General features: G+C 40.2%; 1 protein-coding gene across 3 annotated transcripts in view; it reads right to left on the bottom strand.

The window, feature by feature from the left end:
- Nucleotides 1–19,692, bottom strand: part of PLG (plasminogen) — a 50,972-nt gene extending 31,280 nt beyond the window's left edge. The window contains exons 1-9 of one of the 3 annotated variants that reach the window (XM_025382618.1): nt 19,532–19,692; nt 15,336–15,471; nt 14,013–14,119; nt 10,647–10,761; nt 8,708–8,847; nt 6,901–7,021; nt 5,056–5,174; nt 3,355–3,517; nt 2,971–3,116 (exon numbers count right to left, since the gene is read on the bottom strand). In XM_025382618.1, coding sequence (XP_025238403.1) covers nt 2,971–3,116; nt 3,355–3,517; nt 5,056–5,174; nt 6,901–7,021; nt 8,708–8,847; nt 10,647–10,761; nt 14,013–14,119; nt 15,336–15,471; nt 19,532–19,580 — 1,096 coding nt within the window. In that variant the 5' untranslated portion in view covers nt 19,581–19,692. Of the gene's footprint in view, nt 1–2,970; nt 3,117–3,354; nt 3,518–5,055; nt 5,175–6,900; nt 7,022–8,707; nt 8,848–10,646; nt 10,762–12,614; nt 13,662–14,012; nt 14,120–15,284; nt 15,472–19,531 lie in introns of those variants that run through there. The other 2 variants (XM_025382617.1, XM_025382619.1) reach the window with 2 other exon arrangements.
- Between the last annotated feature and the right edge of the window lie 391 nt (nt 19,693–20,083).

Here is a 20,083-nt window from a genome sequence, read left to right on the forward strand (position 1 = left end):
CTCTTGTGCCCAACATCCTGCATTGCAATGAAACAGAAGCCTACTACTCTTTCTTTCCAAACCCACCACAGGTACAAGTTTCATGAGAAGGAGGCAAAAGAACACTGAAAAATCACTGCTTTCAAAGCCAAGCTGTGCTCAACTGGTCTAAGAGGGAGGTAGGCCAGGGAGATAAGTATTCTCCTATGTCCACCAAAAAGTGAGCACTCAGTAACAAGAAACAGCCCAGTGTCAGTGGGGTTAGATTATGTGTATGAAGATATCTCCTCTGTAGTGCAGGCATGCAGTGACTGCTGAAATCTGGAGAAAACTCTTCAGCACCCCAGGCCCCACTCTAAGCAAAAGATAGAAGCAGCACATCACTGGAGGAATTTGTATCTGTTTTGCACTTAAGGTAAAGCTAGCAATCCCAAATCCCAAATTCAGTTAAACTAGTGACTACATTGACTCAATTATCCACAACATATATTTGCAAGAGAAGGGTGTCCATTTCAAAGTATAAATAATATTTACTGTAACCTCTACTGTTCTTCTATTTATAATGTCTGGTGTTTGATTAAAGAATTACAAGACACACCAAAAACCCAAGGGGGGAAAAAGCCACTGTTGAATAGTAAAGCAATCCAGAGAAGTCAGACTTATAGAAGATGCCATCTGGAAGCTATCAGATTGGGATTGTGTGATACCTACGTTAATATGTTAAACGATCTTGTCGTAATGGTGGACAATATGCATGGATAGGTAGAGATTTTCAGCAAAGAGATGGAAACTATAGAAAAGAGTAACATGAAAATGCTAGAAAAAAAAGTCACAACATCAGAGATGAAGAATTCTCTCAGTGGGCTGAGGAGATGACTAGACACAACTGACAAAATAATCCATAAACTTGGAAATAGTTACTAGAACTTATCCAAACCAACACACAAAGAGAGAAAAAGAGTTACTGAAAAAAAAAAAGGAGAACAAGCTTACAAGATTTATGAAACAACATGAATGTTCTAACATGTGGGTACTTAGAGTCCCAAAAGGAAAATACAGAGAGAGAAAAGTGAAAAAAGAAACATTTGAACATATAATGGCTATGAATTTTACAAGGACAATGAAAATTGACAATCTAGGCTGGGCACAGTTGCTCACACCTGTACTGTCAGCACTTTGGGAGGCCAAGGTGATGGATCGTCTGAGGTCAGAGTTTGAGACCAACCCGGCCAACATGGCAAAACTCTGTCTCTACCAAAAATACAAAAATTAGCTGGGCCTGGTGACACATGCCTGTAGTCCCGGCTACTCAGGAGGCTGAAGCAGGAGAATCACTTGAACCTGGGAAGTGGAGGTTGCAGTGAGCCGAGATTGCGCCACTGCACTCCAGCCTGGGAGACAGAGTGAGGCTCAATCAAAAAAAAAAAAAAAAAAAAAAAAAAAAGAGAGAAAAGAAAAAAATCAACAATTTATAAATCTAGGAACTCAGAATATCTCAAGCAGATTAAACACAAAGAAATTAATAATAAACACATCATAGTCAAACTGTTGAATAACAAAGATGAGTAAATCTTAAAGGTAGTCAGAGAAAAATGACCTATTGAAAACATAGGAACAAAGATCAGATTTCCAGTCAAACTATTTAAAACAGAAGATAATGGAACATCATCATTAAAGCGTTGCAAGGAATGAAACTCTCAACTCAGTATCTATGTTCAGCAAAATTACTTTTAAAAACTGAAGGCAAAATACTTTTTCAGACACTGAAAATCTGAAAGACTTCAACAGTAGCAGACCTGTGCTACAAAAAATGCTAAAGGTTGTTTTTCACAGAAAGAATCTGACACCAGATGGAAATTGAGATCTACCCCAAAAGATGAGAAGCACCAGAAATGTAAAATAAATAAAGAAAGAAAATATTTAAAATAGTTTTATTCTTAATCACTTTAAAACACAACTATTAGGGCAAAAATAGTGTTAATGTATTGTGAGATCTATGACATAGTAGAAGTAAGCTTCTATTACAAAGAGTGATAGTGTAGCATTTTGGGAGGGTGGAAGTAGAATTGCAATGATGTAAGGTTTTTGTATGTCAAGTAGAATTATATCATTTGAAGGTGGAATGTGAAAAGTCAAAAATGTATATTACATTGTAGAAAATACTAAAACCATTAAAAATTAATGTAATAAGTAAGTAGTGGAGATAAACTCAATCTGAATGAAGGCAGAAAAAGATGAAAAAAGGAGCAAAGTTTAAATGGGACAAAAAGAAATAACTAACTTGATGGTAGATATAAATTCAACTCTATTAACAATTGCATTAATGCAAATGGTTTCAACATCTCAATTTAAAAGCTGAGATAAATTTAAAAGAGATACAAATTTAAAAGATATATCATACAAATACTAGTGAAAATAGAGCTGTAAGACTGTATTTATATCACCATAAAGAGAGTTCAGAACTTCAGAAGAAGGAATATTCCCAGAGATAAGAAGAAACATTACATAATGATAAAGGAGTCCTTTCATCAAGAAGACATAACAATCCTAAATAAATATGTGCCTAACAACAGAGCTTCAAAATATAGAAAACAGAGTTACGATCTAAAAGAGAAATAGACTAATTTACAGTTAAAGTTGGACACATCACCATTCATCCTCAGTAGTCAATGAAGGAGGAGACAATCAGTAAGGATATAGAAGAACACCAGCAACCAACTTCACCTAAATGACCTTGAGGGAACATCCCACCCAACAACCACAGAAGACACATTCTTTTCAAGAGCACATGAAACATTCACCGAGATGACTATATCCTGAACCGTAAGACAAACCTCAACAAATCTAAAATAACTGAAATCATATAGGGCACGCTCTCTGACCACAATAGCATTAAACTAACAAAGCTACTGTATATTGTGATGACGCCACTGGTGTACAAAAATAAGGAGAGCACTTGGGCCCTCGGTTAGCTCTCATACCCTTGCTTACCTGTGGGATCCAATGGTTCCGTGGATACTGGGGAGGACTCACAGGACGGTATCTTACAGTACTCCCACCGCACTTGGCTGTCGGTTGTATAGCACCATGGGGCCTTTTCTCCATCAGGATTGCGGCAGTAGTTTTCATCCAAATTTCTGAAAAAGAAGTGGTTGTGAGTTTAGCTTTCCAAAAAAAAAAAAAAGTCTGGGGAACCACACTTTGAGAACAACTGTTATGGGAAAAAACGTGCTAAAGTTCATTTCCTTTACTTATGACTAGATCAGTTTTTCTTCGAGAATACTTTATCCTGCATTCCTATAGTAACTAAAACTAAGGCAAAGTCAATGGGATTTCACATTCCATAGCAGCAGAATGAGACTGGAGGGGACTTACTTGCAGGGAAAGTTTTCTGGTGTCCTGTTATGTATGTGAGGGGTCTGTGCACTCCAGCGCTGACAGGTGTGCCCAGACACGGTAACAGCCACATCCCCACGATAGTTTTCACCTGTTCCCTTCAGACACTGGTAGGTGGGACCAGAAGATGGTGGAGGTGTTGCTTGAATGGGAAAAATAAATTACAATGAATAATTTTTTTCTTTTTGAGACAGACTCTCACTCTGTTGCCCAGACTGGAGTCAGTGGCACGATCTCAGCTCACTGCAAACTCCACCTCCCAGGTTCAAGTCTTTCTCCTGCCTCAGACTCCCAAGTAGCTCAGACTATAGGAAAGTGTCACCATGCCTGGCTAATTTTTTTGTATTTTTAGTAGAGGTGGGGTTTCACCATATTGGCCAAGCTGGTCTTGAACTCCTGACCTCGTGATCTGCCTGCCTCTGCCTCCCAAAGTGCTGGGATTACAGGCATGAGCCACCATGCCCAGCCCTACAATGAATAATTTTAAAATAGAGAACGCACAGATGGATGTTAAGGAGGATGGCTGCAGGGTGCTCTGGCCTGCTTGTCTTCTCCTCAGCCTCTCTTGGAATTTGGCACTTGAAAATTGTTTCATGTTTTCAGAAGAAATAAATTTAGTAGCATCTATGCCTGTGAGACCCTTTCATGAGGAACTCCTTCAGGGAAAGACACTTGGGTAGATGCTTCTTTCTATGTTCTCTTTGCTCAGTTCTTCCTACCTGGTAAGTATCAACACATGTCACCTTCCACCCTGAATTCTCACATACACCAAAGGTCCACTCTATTTCCTGAAGAATAAATTATTCACTGAGTAGACATGACTGAATGGCACCCAACATTCCATAAAAGCCAAACAACAGGGAAAGAGTCCATGGAAAGAAGGCAAAAAACACCTCCAAGGAAAAGTGTGTGCATCCAGAAATCAAGACATTCTTGAGGAAAAAAAGAAGATGACAAAAAGAGAAACTGAAAAAAAGAGAAATTGATATTCACACAAAGGGAGAATGCCTGAGGAACTTCCGCTTTCGAAGGACACGTGTCAGAGGAAAGGAGGGGAGGCCAACCCTCACTGAACCCTTTTTAACCTTTCATGCCTGTCTTTGTCTTAGTGTGTAATCCTTTGCTTCAAATTCTCAGAGAGGAAAATATGATAAAATTGTTTACTCCACATCATTTCTACTAGGTCTGCCATTTCATCTTCTCCTCCTGAACTCTTCCCCACCCCCACCCCTCACCCTCTGCTCCCCAAGTTGGAAAAACTAGACACCCACAGACCTGAACATTGTAAACAAAGACACTCTTTGTTTACAAAACAACTATTAGAACTCTGGTTAAAATGAAATTCGTGTGTCAGAGAGCATGGGTCTGATTTCCTTTTAGCACAGAGAAAAGTAGAATAGGACGAACAACACCCAAAGCCTACATTTCAGTGAACTTCTGAGGTGGAAGTTTCAGATGCAAAGAAAGAAAAATATGATAAATGGACACTCTGATCAATCACCTACAGTAACCAATAACCATAACTGTTTTAAACCAGCAATAAAATAAAGACCAATAACATCCCATAGGACTCGTAGGTCACTTTTCAGAGGCTGCACTCAGGCACTGACACGTGTTTTCTTCTGATTTCAAGAACAGGGCAGGTCAGAATCCTGGAATCTGGGTGTGCACCATACTCACTGCAGCGGGGGATGTCACAAAGTTCCCAGCGCTTGTTGGGGTCGGTGGTGAAACACCAAGGCCGTGGCTCCCCATCGGGGTTACGACAGTAATTCTTCTTCAGGTTCTTGTTTGGAAATCTGAATGGACAAGAAATGTTTTAGTAGCATGGAACATTTACGTTCATGGATGAGACTCTTTTTCAAGAGCAAACATTGAGCACCTGCTGTGTGCTAGGCACAGTCGGGCACGGAGGAGGTAATTGGATGAAGGCTGTGTTCAGAGACGGCAACTAGGAAACAAGGCTGGCCCCGTATTCTAAGGACTTTCTTTTCCTGTTTTGTTTTTAGAGACAAGGTCCCACTTATTGCCCAGGCTTGCCTTGAACTCCTTGAACTAACTCAAGCAATCCTCCCGCTTCTGCCCTTTAAGTAACTAGGACTACAGGCATGTGCCACCACGCCCAGCTGCCAAGCACTGTTTTGCTAACAGTTTACATGTGTGAAAATCACTCAACAGAATCCGTGACTTTATCATTTTGGCTATCTGGAAAACTGATGTAAGCAAACTCCAGTTATTCAACCGCAAATAATAGCAGTCTTTAAAATGCAAAGTGCTCCCTGACTAAAAATACTCTTCTAGTACCTAATAGAGCCAAGAAATGGGCATCTTCATAGCTTAAAGGAATGGTCCTTCTGATCTACCAGGCTCTGCTCCCAACAGCCTTGAAGCTTAGAAAAACCAAGAGGAGAAGCTGTGCTCCTGCAAGGGTCTCACCATGCAGTATGGGCTGGATCCTTCCTCAGTGGGGCCCAGTGGCTAGGGCTGTTGGATGCACTCCATGCCTGGTGGCCCTCTGCACTTATTCATTCCCTCTCTGAGATTGTAAATGCTTACTAGGATGGAAAGAGGAGCCAGCAGTGGCTTAAGCAATCCTCCTCTCCTTCTGGTTTCCTGGAAGTGACTTTACCCAGTTTTGGACCCTTAGGCCTTTCCTGTATTTCTTCTTTGAAGGAAAATGGCAGTTGCTGTGTTTTAAGCTAGCGATTTGGAGTGGGAGGTGTACAAATTCAGTAGAGCTGCTTTCCACAGTGGAATCTGTGGCTTAACCTCATTTCTGCTTTCTTGAAAGCCCTGGTATGGCCCTGTAGTCATTATAGAAGGAAGAGAAAGACCAGAAGCGACTGTGGAATGGGAGGTGTTTTCCAGCACAATAAATGTGAAATAGAATACTCACACAACCTTATTCTTGGAACCATCATGACTTTCTAGAGCAAGAAGCTTATTGTCATTCTAAATTCTTGGTCCCCTTAGAGAATCTGATGGAAGTTATGAATCCTCATTCCAGAAAAATGCACTGATGTAAATACACATAAAACATAAGGGATTCACAAATCCATGATATCTGCTCATAGGTCAAAGGTTAGGAGACTTGAATCTCATTGGTACGAAGGGAAAAGAAAGACAAGGAGTAAAGAGAAAAGAAAAATATTTGGGAAATACACCAGCAACATGTGTGTGTGTATTTCTCAAGACAGATGTTAATGTATTCATACCCATATTAGTGTTTGATTGTGTGTGTGCATCAGCTGAGGATCTGGTTATTAAGCAAATCAGATTCAGAGGGTGTGACATTCTGGATTTCCAACAAATTCTCAGAAAACATCCCTGCTGCTGACCCATGGACCACATTTTGAGCAGCAAGAATGCGTATTTCACTTGCAGTCTTGTGGGAGGATGTTAGCTTTGAAATTAAAAACATCAGGCGTTCACTTCTTGAGGAATGCTAAAATATCTAAATAACAGCAAATGTCTGATAGAGCTGCAGAGACTTAAACGTGGAATGTTTTTCCCAGTGAGACTTACTTGGAAGGAATGTATCCGTGAGCGTGTGGGCTCTGAGAGTCCCAGGCCTGGCATTCCAGTCCAGACATGGTCTTGGAAATTTTGCCATAATAATTTTCTCCACTGCAATGCATACATTCATCTGGACAGAGTGGGAAGGAAGGACAGAGAGGAAGAAGAAAACTGAAATGGATGAAGCAAAATAGACAGTAAAAACCAGAATCCTACTCACTTAAGTGCGACTTGCCCCTCATTCCGATGTAATTCACAACAGGCACTTGGCAATAAAATTGGCAATAAGGATTCAGGATTTTCTAACATAATCCAAATGTCATTTTCCTTTTAAACCGCAGCATTCACATATTTTAGTCAATACCCCCTCAACTATTGTAGTCGTGACCAAATGCAGACTTTCCATGATGCCATGTCCTTAAACCAGGATGCGCAGGCCAGTGGGGAGCCAGGGGTGCATATATTCTCAGGAGTCCACATTCTCCATTAGGAGTTTTCAATATTTGACATTTTCATTTCAGTAATGATCTTTACAACTTGGTATGACATTATTCTGATCATTCCGTTGACTGCTGAATGAGCTGGCACCTTCTCAGGGTTTTAGTCTGGGGTTTTTGTTTATGCTCATGACCTCATGGAGAACAATATTTACCTGAAGTGACAGCGCTTCTCTTTTTATATTGTTGAGAAGCATGATTGGCTCTTTTTTGCAAAATTATTTGCAAACTTAAACTTTGATTCAGAATTATTGAAGTAACATGGTGAGGCAGAGTAATATGTGACTTAAATTTTATGGAGTACTAAGGAAAACAGGGGCAGACTTAATATAAAAGTGATGCATTGGTGGCACTTAAGGGCAAGTACCTATAACATGGTGTACAAATAAAGGACCCCCGTGATTCAAATAGGTGGAAGTGATGTTGGAACTGAGTTGTCACACAGCACCACATCCACACTGTCACACAAATCTCACCTTTATTCATTTCCTTTTGCACTAACAAATGTAGCCAGAAATGTGAAATGAAGACAGTTTTTTCAGTAGGATTTTTAAAAAAATTTTTAGCATTGACCTTTGAGGTGCACTATTAAATTGGTCAGTCCATGAAAATAATGGATTGCTGATTTGAAAACTGGTTCCTTGTTTAGCTTCAGCAAAACAGCAAAGTTTACCGCATCAAATGTGTATTGTTTATTTGATTTTTATTGATTTTGTTGTTTTATTTTAACTACTTAATTGCAAATCTGTCTTGGGGTTAACAGTGTGTAAGAGTTTTAAGCATAAGAAGTTTGTACTTAGAGTTTAGATTTAGTTTTATATTTGTACATGTTGATACAGTATTTTAATAAAAATAATTCAGGTTGACTGGGCATGGTGGCTCACGCCTGTAATCCCAGCATTTTGGGATGCTGAGGCAGGCAGATCACCTGAGGTCGAGAGTTCAAGACCAGCCTGACCAACACGGAGAAGCCCTGTCTCTACTAAAAATACAAAATTAGCCAGACTTGGTGGCACATGCCTGTAATCCCAGCACTTGGGAGGCTGAGGTAAGAGAATCGCTTGAACCTGGAGGCGGAGGTTGTGGTGAGCCGAGATCGCACCATTGCACTCCAGCCTGGGCAACAAGAGCAAAACTCTGTCTCAGAAAAAAAAAAAATTCAGGTTAATTCTGGGGGTCTGAACAAAGTTTAGCTCCTTTCCGAGAGGTGAATACGTTACTCAATTATTAATAATATCCTTGTGGGAAGGGACTTGGCAACAAATTATTTTACAGGGTGAAGGGCAGAAATGAAAACATTTTCTAGAGCCACTCCTGACCTTCACACTCGGGAATGTCGCAGTAGTCAAATCTGTGTTCTGGATCAGTAGTGTAGCACCAGGGCCCCTGCCCATCGTTGTCTGGGTTCCTGCAGTAGTTCTCCTCCAGTCCCTCTGAAGGGTGTGTAGCAGGTGAGAATCTGGGGAGGATGGAAAAGAAGCACTTAGACTATGTTCTAAAAATCAGCTTGCTATTAGCAAGGCAGAAGGAGACACTCTTGATTCCCATCTGAGATTGTCATCCAAATGCATTTCAGCTGGGTGCTGCAGCATTTGCGTGGCCAGATTTTCAATTTCTCTATTGATAGGCTGCTTCTGGTACAGTAGCTCATATTACCATTGCTACTGTGACAGCCAAGGCTTAGACAGAGAGTCAAGGTATTTTTATTGCACAGTCAGGAGAAATATAAAGGCCTCAAAAGCCTGCCATGGTCTTAATTCATTCCAAATACCTGCTTTTGTCAGTTACCTTTCTCCCTGTAAAAATTCTCGTAGTTAATACTGTTTTGTCCATGTGAACTATGTGCCAGGAATTCCACTGACATCTTTCTACACATTCTCTCTTTTCGTCCCAATAACAAAAACCATTTGAGGAAGGTGTTATTATCCCTGTTTTACAGAAGAGAAGACTGAGTGGCAACGTAAAACAAAACAAAACAAAACGTGCCTAAGCGTAAATAGCTATGAAGAAGCAGATCAAGAATTCAAAGTTGATCTGTCTGATTCCAAAATCCTAGTTTTCTCTGAAATGCAGCTTGAATTAATGGGGGATGGAGGAGGGAGTTAAGCTTATTTCAGTTCTAGAGATGAGTTGCTGTATAGAGACAACCATTTATATGAAAGTCACAAGACTTACAGTCTATAAAGGCAGATTTTATTTCTGGTTCTTCTGTGAACCTATTTGGGGTAACCCCACCCCCCAAGACCTCAGTTCCCTCATAAAGATGAGCCTAGACTACCTCGTAAAAATGGCCCAGAGTGTCTCCATGGCCCTCGATAGTCCCTGACTTCGCCATTTGGTTGAATCAGTTTTCATTATCTCATGGGGAATATTCGATCTGCTCATCTCATAGGGATATAGCAAAGGCAATTTCTTGAGTGTTGTGGGAATGGATAAAGGTGAGTAACAGGCACTAATTTCCTATTTGATAAGCATCATTACTGAGAACTTAATGCCACCTAACACCAAACTGGGAAAAGTACAAAAAATACACTAAAATAAATAATAGGCAAGTTGCGAGATTTGAATTTCACGTATCTTCATTTTCATTTTTATATTTTATTTACTCTTTTGCTCCACAATTTGAGTCAAACATGTGATGAGAGTTCTAACTCGATATGTTTACGTCAGTCCCAAACATAGTCATCTTTGGTCTTTTCTCAGATTTGGCCTAAAACTCATAGTTTCATTGATTTTTTTTTTTAACTAGGCATTCTTCTATGTCCTAGGTCTTCGAGAAACCTCCATACCCAAGGAAAAATAGAAAGTAACCATGTTCTACTATGGTGCTATAAATAATTGAACATCGACATCAAAAAGATTTCTTTCTGCTTATTCACATATTCTGGTTTGAATTAAAAGTGATGAAATTATCCTAAATACAGTTGGCCCTCTGTATCCATGGGTTCCACATCCACAAATTCAACCAACTGTGGATGGAAAAGACTTGAAAAAGATGAGATAAAATAACAATATGACAATAAAACACAATACAAATAAAAACAATACAATACAACAATGATTACATAGCATTTACATTATATTAGGTATTATACAAGAGAACGTATGTAGGTTATATGCAAATACTGCAGCATTTTGTATAAGGGACTTGGGAAGCATGGATTTTGGTAGCCACAAGGGTCCTGGAATCAATCCCCCGCAGACACAGAGGGACAACTGTACAGTAGATGAACACAAAGATGAAAGGGAAAGTCTTACTTAGGTCTGTGGGGAGAAGTGGAACTCCATTTTTGACAGGTGATGCCGGTTTTTGTTTTGGACATCGTCCCTCTGTAATTCTTTCCATTCCCAGTCTTGCACTCTGAAAGATACACTGAAGGGAAGTCCACACAGTGGTCAGAGTCTTTCACAAGACACCACATGAAGGTCTGCACAGCACAGTCACGTTGAGAGAAAGATCTCATGCACCAGACCCCTTGTTTCTGCTTTCTAAAAGATCATCTTTTGTATCTGCAAAAAGGCTGCAGTAAACCGAGCCATTCCATACTTTGATTCATATATTCAAATGCTACTTATGAGCTCTCTGTGTATCCAGCCCCACCAGGATGCTGGGGACACATGGGGCACAGTGCAGCCAGAGGCTTGGCCATCATGGAGCTCACGTTCTAGTGGAATCAGGCAGGGGGGTTACAGGAAATATTCAAGGAAACAATATGAAATGAGATCACTTCATGATGATGCATGTTACATACATGATGAGACAGGGTGAGAGAATGGGGAAAGGGCTTTTTAGATGGGGGAACGGCAGGCTTTTCAGAGACTGAAAGAGATCCAACCCACTTCTATATTTTCAGGCACCCAGTGATATGAAAAAGTGCCACACAGGGCTATAAAACTGTGGTCTACTGTAAATGGTTTGCAGTAAAAGTTCTCAACCAGCTTCCACTCAACCAACTCACCAGTTAGCCAATGGGCCCTCTCTTGCCTTTAAAACAGTCTGGTGCCCACCTGGGCCCACATGCAGCTGGCAGGTGTTTGCTAGTGTGCCTACCCGTGTCTGTTCCCCCCACATGAGTTAGGTGCTTACAACGAGTCATTTCTTGGCATTTTCCAACTTTTTTACAGTTATATTTAATTAAAGATGATCTAAACTGAGAAATGAACGTGAAAAGAAACAAAGCTCTTTTTTGTTTGGTTTTTTAACTAAATTAAATGTTTTGAAGGAGTTGAAACATGAATCATTTAAAAAATTGCTATCAAATCCATGGAGGGCAACCCACTCATATAGTTGACTATAAAGCTTGAGGAGGAACTCATAAAAAATCTAAAGGTTTTACACATTCAGATTGATTAATAAATGTCGAGATATGGTCCACTTCAAAAATGAGGAAAGTGATGATTGTAGATGTTGCACTAGAGCATAGTTTATGCAGGAAATGCACCAGAGACCTTCTACTGGTGACCTCATATTCAAAGAAAAAAAGCCTCTGCTCTACCTCAAAAGGTGTCAGGTACACTTGTGTTTTCAATGAAAATATAAAATGTTTAAGATATATTTGAACCATCACTTAATGTTACCTACTTTAGTCGTTTTTTAATTCACTGATCCATCACTTGGGGAAAGTACTCCTAACATACCTACAGCAAACTAATGCTTTTAACCCAATACTACGTATTATGATTGCAAGTACATCTTCATTGGGAACGCAATGCTATGTGTTATGATTGCAAGTACATCTTCATTGGGACCTAGTATTACAGTAGACATAAGATACTCATCAAAAGTGTAAACTCAAGGTACTTTGTGAAAGGGAGGTCTAGGGGTCAAGGAAGATTTGCAAAGGAGGTGATGATTGGGCTGACACCTAGGAGACGAGAAGGAGCTGGCACAGCAGGACAAAGGTGAAGAGGGTCCCAGGCAGGAGGGCGTGTGCTTGGAGTGGTGAAGGAACAGAGGTAAGGCCAGTGTAGAAAAGTTTAGCAAGCCAAGCAAACAGCAGCCGGGGGTTACTTAAATAATGCCGGGCCCTAGCACATTTGGAAAGTCTTTGGGTCTTATTTTAAGGGCTCTGGGAAGGGCTTTAAACAGGGCAGTTACATTTCTAAGAGATCATGTGTACAGCTACAAGTAGCCCCAACCAGTGGTGATAGGGTCTTGGACTCGGTGAAGGCAGTGTGGCTAGTGGCAAGTGGCAGAAGTAAATGTGATCTAATACTGTTCCTGGCAAAACCCTGGCAGGTAAGTTAGCAGCAGGTCAATATCCCACAGCAAAGAAACAAAGACCAAAAAAAATGACTGACTTTTGACTTTTCGCTTCTCTTTTGTTTGTATGTACCCACCAGAGTTTGTATAACCTTTTGCTCCCTTCTGTCACTTTGAAAACAAGCAAACTAAGCCTTCAAACTTCAGACTTCAAACTCAACCTACAGTCATTCCCATGTTCCTTCTGGTTAACAATTTACAAATGACATATTTAAATGTTAGCATTTTGTAGACAGAATCAGGTTTTTTTTTTTTTTTTTTTAAATCTGGTACAATTAGGTGATCCTATTTACTTTACTGCTTGCTTGCTGCTTGTAAGAACTAATAACTTCACCAGATAAAGTTTAGATTTAATCTGTACTTTAATCTCAAGAATTAGAGATAAACAGTGGTAAGGAAGAAAGTACAATGCCTACAGCTAATGAAACCGAGGAAGATGAGTTAATGCATAGAAATAATTCCAACCCAAATAAATACTGTTTAAAATGCGACTTGGAGTTTTGCCATGATACTAGACACAATATGGCAAATCATCCTCAAGACTACAAGAACTAAGGTGTTTCCAGTCCTCTTTAACACCTGTGATGCAGAATATTTGGAGAGCTAAATTGTTATTATTAACGGTCTTAATACCTGGCCACCAACACAGTGTAGGAAACAGTTTTTAAAGTGTCATACATCCCTTCAAATCTTCGCTTAATGAAACATTTGCACATCTAAAAAGGCATGCAATTTCTATTGAAATCCCATCTGCCTCTTATTCTAAACAGTGGGACTATTGACCCACATTTTAAAATAAACTATAGAAAAGGAACTGTAACTTTTGCACATTTTAAAAAGACAACATTTAAGAAATCTGAGAAAAATATAGACCATGTCTCCCAAAATGTGAGTAAGAATAAAAATAAGATTTGTGTCCCAATCCAAATGTTTCTGAGGATTAAAACACCTCAGTATTTCTATTTTACAAGACTTCGTCCAGACAATAGGGCCCAAGGACCATGGTCACCCTGCAGAATAAGAAGCCAAGATCAAAAGGAATGCTTAGACTTCCCATCTCCTTGTTAAATATAAAATAATATTTAAAAAATCTTATTTTCAGGGTCATAGAGGTAGAAGTGATTTTGTAAATCCAGTCGTTTCATGTTTTGAACAACAAAAAAATTAAACCCAAGAGGTGAAGTAATACTCAAGCTGACATGGCTAGTTAGTAATCAAATCCTGTCCTAACTCAGAATTCAATTTTACGACCCCATAGTGCCTTCCTCCTCCGGTCTCATAAATTAAAGATAGAATAGACAAGGAGGAAGAGTGGGAGGATGGGGAGGACAGAAGGAGGAGGAGGAAGAAAATGTACTCACCTTTCTTTTCAAATAAAACGACATCTCTCATCCTAAAGACTATGGAGGACTTCCTGTTTTCAGCCATTATCACACATTGTTGCTCTTTACTGTGATATTGGAATGACCTGCAGAAAAAAGCGGGAAATCCAATAAGTATTTTTCTTTATTTAAAGAAAACAAATGTTTATTAATAAGTGATGTGATACATGCTAAAGATCATTGACTCTCTTGATGGACCAGGGAGTTCAGAACTGCTGCGTCTCAGTTATTTGGGCATGGCATCAATTAAGTACTGAACAAAATACACCAACGTGGCAGTAAATCTTGTTGTCTCCTGCCCCTACCTTCCCTCCCTCATAATTTTCTCTTTCTTTTTGTTTCAACTGCTTTACTTCTTCTTTACTCATCCTCTTAATTTTTGTTTTTGGGTTGGAAAGAAGCAACTCTGGTTGCTTTGAACCCATTCCCCAAGATATTCCATCTCCGTGACCTCCCAACTCTGATCAGTTCCCCTGAATCTCTGCTCCACATTCCACCCCACCCTGGCCCCTGACCCCTCCCATCTCCATCCTGTGGTCCTGCCGTGGGTGCTCAGTCTGGCATCCATAGCTACCTTCCCAGGCCCATCACCTACATAAAGTCTCTACTTTAGTCAACTTGATCTCTTAATGGTCCCCCTGAGAAGGTGCAGGGCCGCATCTTCCCCTGCCTGCCTGGTGCTTGTCAAGAGCTCTCTCAACTCCAAACCCAGCTCAGTTCCCACCTCCTCCCTGAGCCTCCTCTAGCTGCCTCAACCGTAGGCACTGTTCTTTCCTCTGGATCTGGGTAGAGCATGCATTGATTATGCCTGTACCTCACTTGGGCTGTCTTTTTTTTTTTTTTTTTACCATTATTGCAGTACCTCACTTGGACTGTTTTTTTTTTTTTTTTTAAACATTATATCCAGTTTCTTTGACTACACCTTAAATACTAAAGGGCAGGCACTGGATCTTGTAACTATAAGTCATTGCTCAGATCTATCTAGGACACTTTCATTCACATGATCCTCAACAAACATTTACTGATGATCATGTTAAAAACTGGAGCTCAGAACAATAGCTGCTAATATTTATGTTCGGTGTAGAAACAAATAACTTCCTTTTAGGGTATTTTTCTAACAAAGACTCCAATAAACCTTAACAAGAAGCTGTTAGTATGGCTTCACATAATTTGAGCAAATACAGTTCCAAACTCTGATTCCATCAATTTCTCTTTCCTCTTAAATCGTCAATAAATTTGTGAGTAAATTACTTGCCATCCGAATTACAGATTTCTGGGTAGGTGCAACGACAGTGGAAATACCTGCAGGTGAATTCTTCCTCCTCCTCACATTTTGCTGCACATTCTTCTATGCTTCCTGCCCTCAGCTGCTTCTTAGTGATGCTGAACAGTGAAGCCCCCTTGGTATTCACATAGTCATCCAGAGGCTCTCCTTGACCTACAGGTGGGAGATCCAAGTGGAACAAATGGTCAGGAAATCAATGCCAGTGTCTAATTGTCATGACTTCCTTTGAAGCTATTTGGTTAGCATTAACCAAATAAAACTTGCTGTTTACTGGAAGTAGAATGGGTAGCTATGAATCAAATGTTTAGTTAAGAACAGAGTCGGGCCTGTGGATATAAATAAAGATGGCAACAAAAGACACTGGGGACTGCCAGAGAAGGGAGAGAGGGAGGGAGGCGAGGGCTGAAAAACTACCTATTTAGTAGGTATTTAGCTCACTACTTTGGTGATGGGATCATTTGTACCCCAAAGCTCGGTGTCACGCGATTTAGTTATGTAACAAACCTGCACATGTACCCCGACTCTAAAAGTTGAAATTATAAAACAAAAAAAAACAGTTTCATTAACAGATTGCAAGATAGTAAAAGATTAACTGGTTGATAAACAGGTTAGAACTATGGAACCACTATGTTACCACATTAATGGAGATAAATCCTTAAATAAGAACAAATTCTATGTTTGCTATCGATTGTGCCATGTCATGAGAGAAGAGGAAGGCACCACCAGTGGCAGTTGTGTTACCAAGATTGATGTTGATTTGTTCATCCCTGGGTAGAAATGGAACGTGGAGGCCATTGTTTGATTTCTTACAATATGCGCTTTGGTTCTGACACCGTCACTTTAACTGGTGGGGGGCATCCTCTGAATGGTCCCTCCTTGAGATACATAAATTTTGGTGCATGGATGATGTTGGAAATAAATGAGAACGGAACTAAATTATGTTGCCACCTCGGACAAAAATTGGGCCAAACACTGGAGGGTAAGAAGCTCCCCAGCAAAGAAGGCCATTTTTGTACTGGCCTTCCTACAGTCACACAACACTACTAATTGGGGAGAAATCCATTTTTCCAAGGTGTTGACAGGTATCTGAATTTTGGAGGAAATTGTAAAAAAGCAGAACCTGGTACAAATACTGGTCTTGGTTTTTCTTTGAGATCAAATCTGAGACAATGAATCTGTCCGAAAGCTGCTTTCTGCCCGGTTGTGGCAGAGGGTGGCCAAGGGGGCCTCAGCTGTGCTCCGACCACGAGGCTACAGGGTGTCCCCTGTCCTGAGGCTCTTCCGGACATCTGGCTGAGCTTTGGCAGCTCTATTCCTAGCCTGGAGATGCCAGCTCCATCCCTGGCACAGAATGCTGGTGATTTTCACAGGGGTGAGAGGCCAAAAGAGGCTAATAAAATGAAGGTAGCCAAGCTCCACGGAATTAGACAACAGGGCAACCTTGACCACTTTGAGGGGTGTGGTGGGGGCCGCAGGCAGAGGGAGTGGGTTACAGAGTGACTGGGAGAGCAGTGGAGGCGGCAGCAGGAGACAAGCCTGACTCTGAAGACAGCGAGCCCTCCAGGGAACGTGCGGTCAGGGAGGTTCTGAAAGATGGCACACTTCAGAGCGCATTGGTTTGTATGCTGGTGACAGGTATCCAGTAGGAAGGCAAATGAACAGGTTCTCACTCTCAGAAAGGCCGGTCCTGACCTCCTGAGGGTACACAGAGCACAAGGGGCAGGACAGGGAGGGGGATGCACCCTCATCGATTCATGCAAAGTCCTAGGCCAAAGTTCCCCTGCTCCCCACCTCTGGGACTTTGTCCTTCCTCAATTTAAGATGCTTCAGGCTGGAAAAATGGATTATTGAGCAGGAGTTGGCTGATGCATTCTAAACCCAATCCACCAAAAAGCACTTGAGAGATGTGTCAAAAGATCACAAAGAAATAGATGCTTTAGGCCCGTATCCATGTCTTCACCCTGCACTTTCTGTCAACTTGAGCTCTCATTTCCAAGAAGAGTTGTGTTTTGGTTACTTCTACAGCTCAGAGTGTGACTTCAAAACACACCATAAATCCACAAAGTGTGTCCTACAGTGAGTTAAGGTAAACTTTCTGAAGAGTTTTTTTAAAGTATAGCAGAGCAGGCTACAACTGATATTCAAAAAAAAGAAAACTTCCATTTATTTCCCCCTTCAATTAAGTTACCTCTGTGTTGTGTTATTATGCTTCATAGCACATCGTTGCTGAGGTCCCCTCCCCAGCTCCTGTTCCTAGGAAATATCCCAAATCATAATCAAACATTTTTCTTTTTAATTTGAAATAATTTTCCCCCATTTTTTTTTTCTCTTATTCACCCCTAGGACTCATGTGGCAATAGGATTTGATAGGGCTTATTTGCTGGCAAGGAAACATCAAACAAATCTTTTAGTGGAAAAATACATTTATATTATAGCTAAAATGCAGATGTATATTGCTACTGATGCAAATGTATTTTATTAATGCTGTGAGAATTTCTTCCTCACTGTGGTGTGTGAATGTGTATGCATATTTGCATGTGTTAAAGACTTAGTAATTCATGAAATGGAACATGTTTCTCCACTTCCCACTAAGCATGGCTGTAAAAGAAACATTTTCCTCTCCCTTGGCATTCCAACATACTGGAAAGATGATATATCCACAGAAAGCCTTGCTTTCCAAAAATGAGAGAATGTGCTCCCTAGGTTGGTTAAAACATAGGCTAATCCTGTGGCAGAGAAGTTTGATCTAGCCTTTTGGTGTAGCCCGCTGATTAAGTTCATAGTGATCTATGTTCTAGTTTCCATGGGCTGAAATATAATATTCATACCCCTCAACACACATCAATTTCTCACAAAAATTTGTTTGTTTAATTTTCTCCTGCTCTGTATTTTCTTTGATAGTTCCTTGAATGGCTTCCACTAAATTCAAATATATTTGGCTCTAAAGTGCAACTTGTAAAATTTTATCTGGTAATTTATAGATTGAATTTCAAGTATGTATACATTATTTACATGAAGAACTACTAGCAAATCGTATGATTCCGTTTGTACGAAATGTTCAAAATGGCAAAAATATAAATACAGAAAGCAGATTAGTGGTTGCCAGAAGCTGCAGATTGGGGGTAACAGCTAAGGAGAATGGAGTGCCTTTTTGGGGGTATGAATAGTTTAAAAATTTATTCTGATGGTGGCTGCACAACTCTCAATATATTGAAATCCATTGGATTGTATGCCTTAAATGGGTGAATTCTATATGTTAATTATATCTCAATAAAACTTTGTTTTCTTTAAAAAAAGAAAAAGAACTACTAGAACATGTTTAGAATATTCTTTCAAAGGCTTAAACAAAGCTGAAAAGTGAGAAGAGCCCTAGATTCCTTCTGGGAAACCTGGCTTAAATCCAGGTTTCTTTATTTTCCTGATTTGAGAATTTGGTCACTGAGCAAATAACATGATTTTCCTAAGTCTAGATTTCTTTGTTTATAAAATGAGGATGAATATGCCACCCTACCTATACCACGAGCTAAATAAGCTACGGTTTGTAAAGAACGCACACTCACACTGACATTTACACACAGGTATGTATGTATGTATAAAAATGTGGGGACCTAACCCAAGCACTAAGTGAGTATTTGTTGAATCACTATCTGCATACGGCATCTGGCAAATGGATGCGTGTAATTTCTCCAGGGATAAGAAGCAAACGTATACCTATGGAAAGCCTTATTCAGGCCATAACAAAGAGAGAAATGCTGAGTCCCCGACCCCACTGCCACCATGAACTGGTGAGGGAACAGAATATATTCAAAGAGATATTTCATTGTTTTAACTTACAAGTGAGGGGAGCATGACACCGTAACAGAGATGATATAAATTAATCAAACTGAGAACGAGGCGAAGAGCTTAGCCATCCTTTGCATAGTTAGCTACATTGGCTGTTTTTCAATTAGACCAGCCATTATGTGGGGGCACTCATTTAGATTTGAAAAATCACCCATTATTTTCTCTGCCCATTCATTCCAGCACCCTGACAATCTTCACAGGAAAATTAAACTTATTTCTTGAAGAATTCCTCAATCTTATACAAGATTTTCAACTGGGAGTTTCATGAATCAAAAATTAAACGAATTGCACATAAAGCCATGGCATATGTATTTTTACTACACTGTGGGAGAAAAAATAATTATTATAATTAAAAAAAACTATGTCTTACCTGATTTCAGAAATAAAAGAAGTAGAAGAACCACTTCCTTATGTTCCATTTTGGGACTGGCCAGCAGTGCCCAGAAAGTGTGTCCCAATCCCAGGATGTTGTTGACTTACATGACAGTAAACGAATCCACAAACCAGATAGTCAAATTAAGTTAATTATTCTCTCAAAGACCCATGCCACTGCCTCAGCAGGGTTCAAACATTACCTTGAATAAAAGGTCCTTACAAAATGTTTGAGGGTGGAATCTGCAATAGATGCTGGGAAGTGGTGAAAGCCATCTCCCCGCTCGGCTGCTCCACGCTGCCCTCCTGTCTCCTTGCTCCTTCCCTCACCCCTTGTACTTTAGCTCTCGCAATTAGTCTTGTTTCCTCCCCTCTTCTTTTATTCCCCTTCTTTTGGAGAAAATAAAATCATAAAAGTATCTCACAATTGCTGGTACCTTCCACGACGAGACCCTCTGCCAAGCACTGCACCTTCATAGCCTCCCTCAATCTTCCCAACAGGCAGTGCTGTTCTCATACCTGCTGTTCCAGGCATGGGGCTGAGGCCTTC

Source organism: Theropithecus gelada, chromosome 4, assembly GCF_003255815.1.
Source record: "Theropithecus gelada isolate Dixy chromosome 4, Tgel_1.0, whole genome shotgun sequence".
NCBI classification, from domain to species: domain Eukaryota; kingdom Metazoa; phylum Chordata; class Mammalia; order Primates; family Cercopithecidae; genus Theropithecus; species Theropithecus gelada.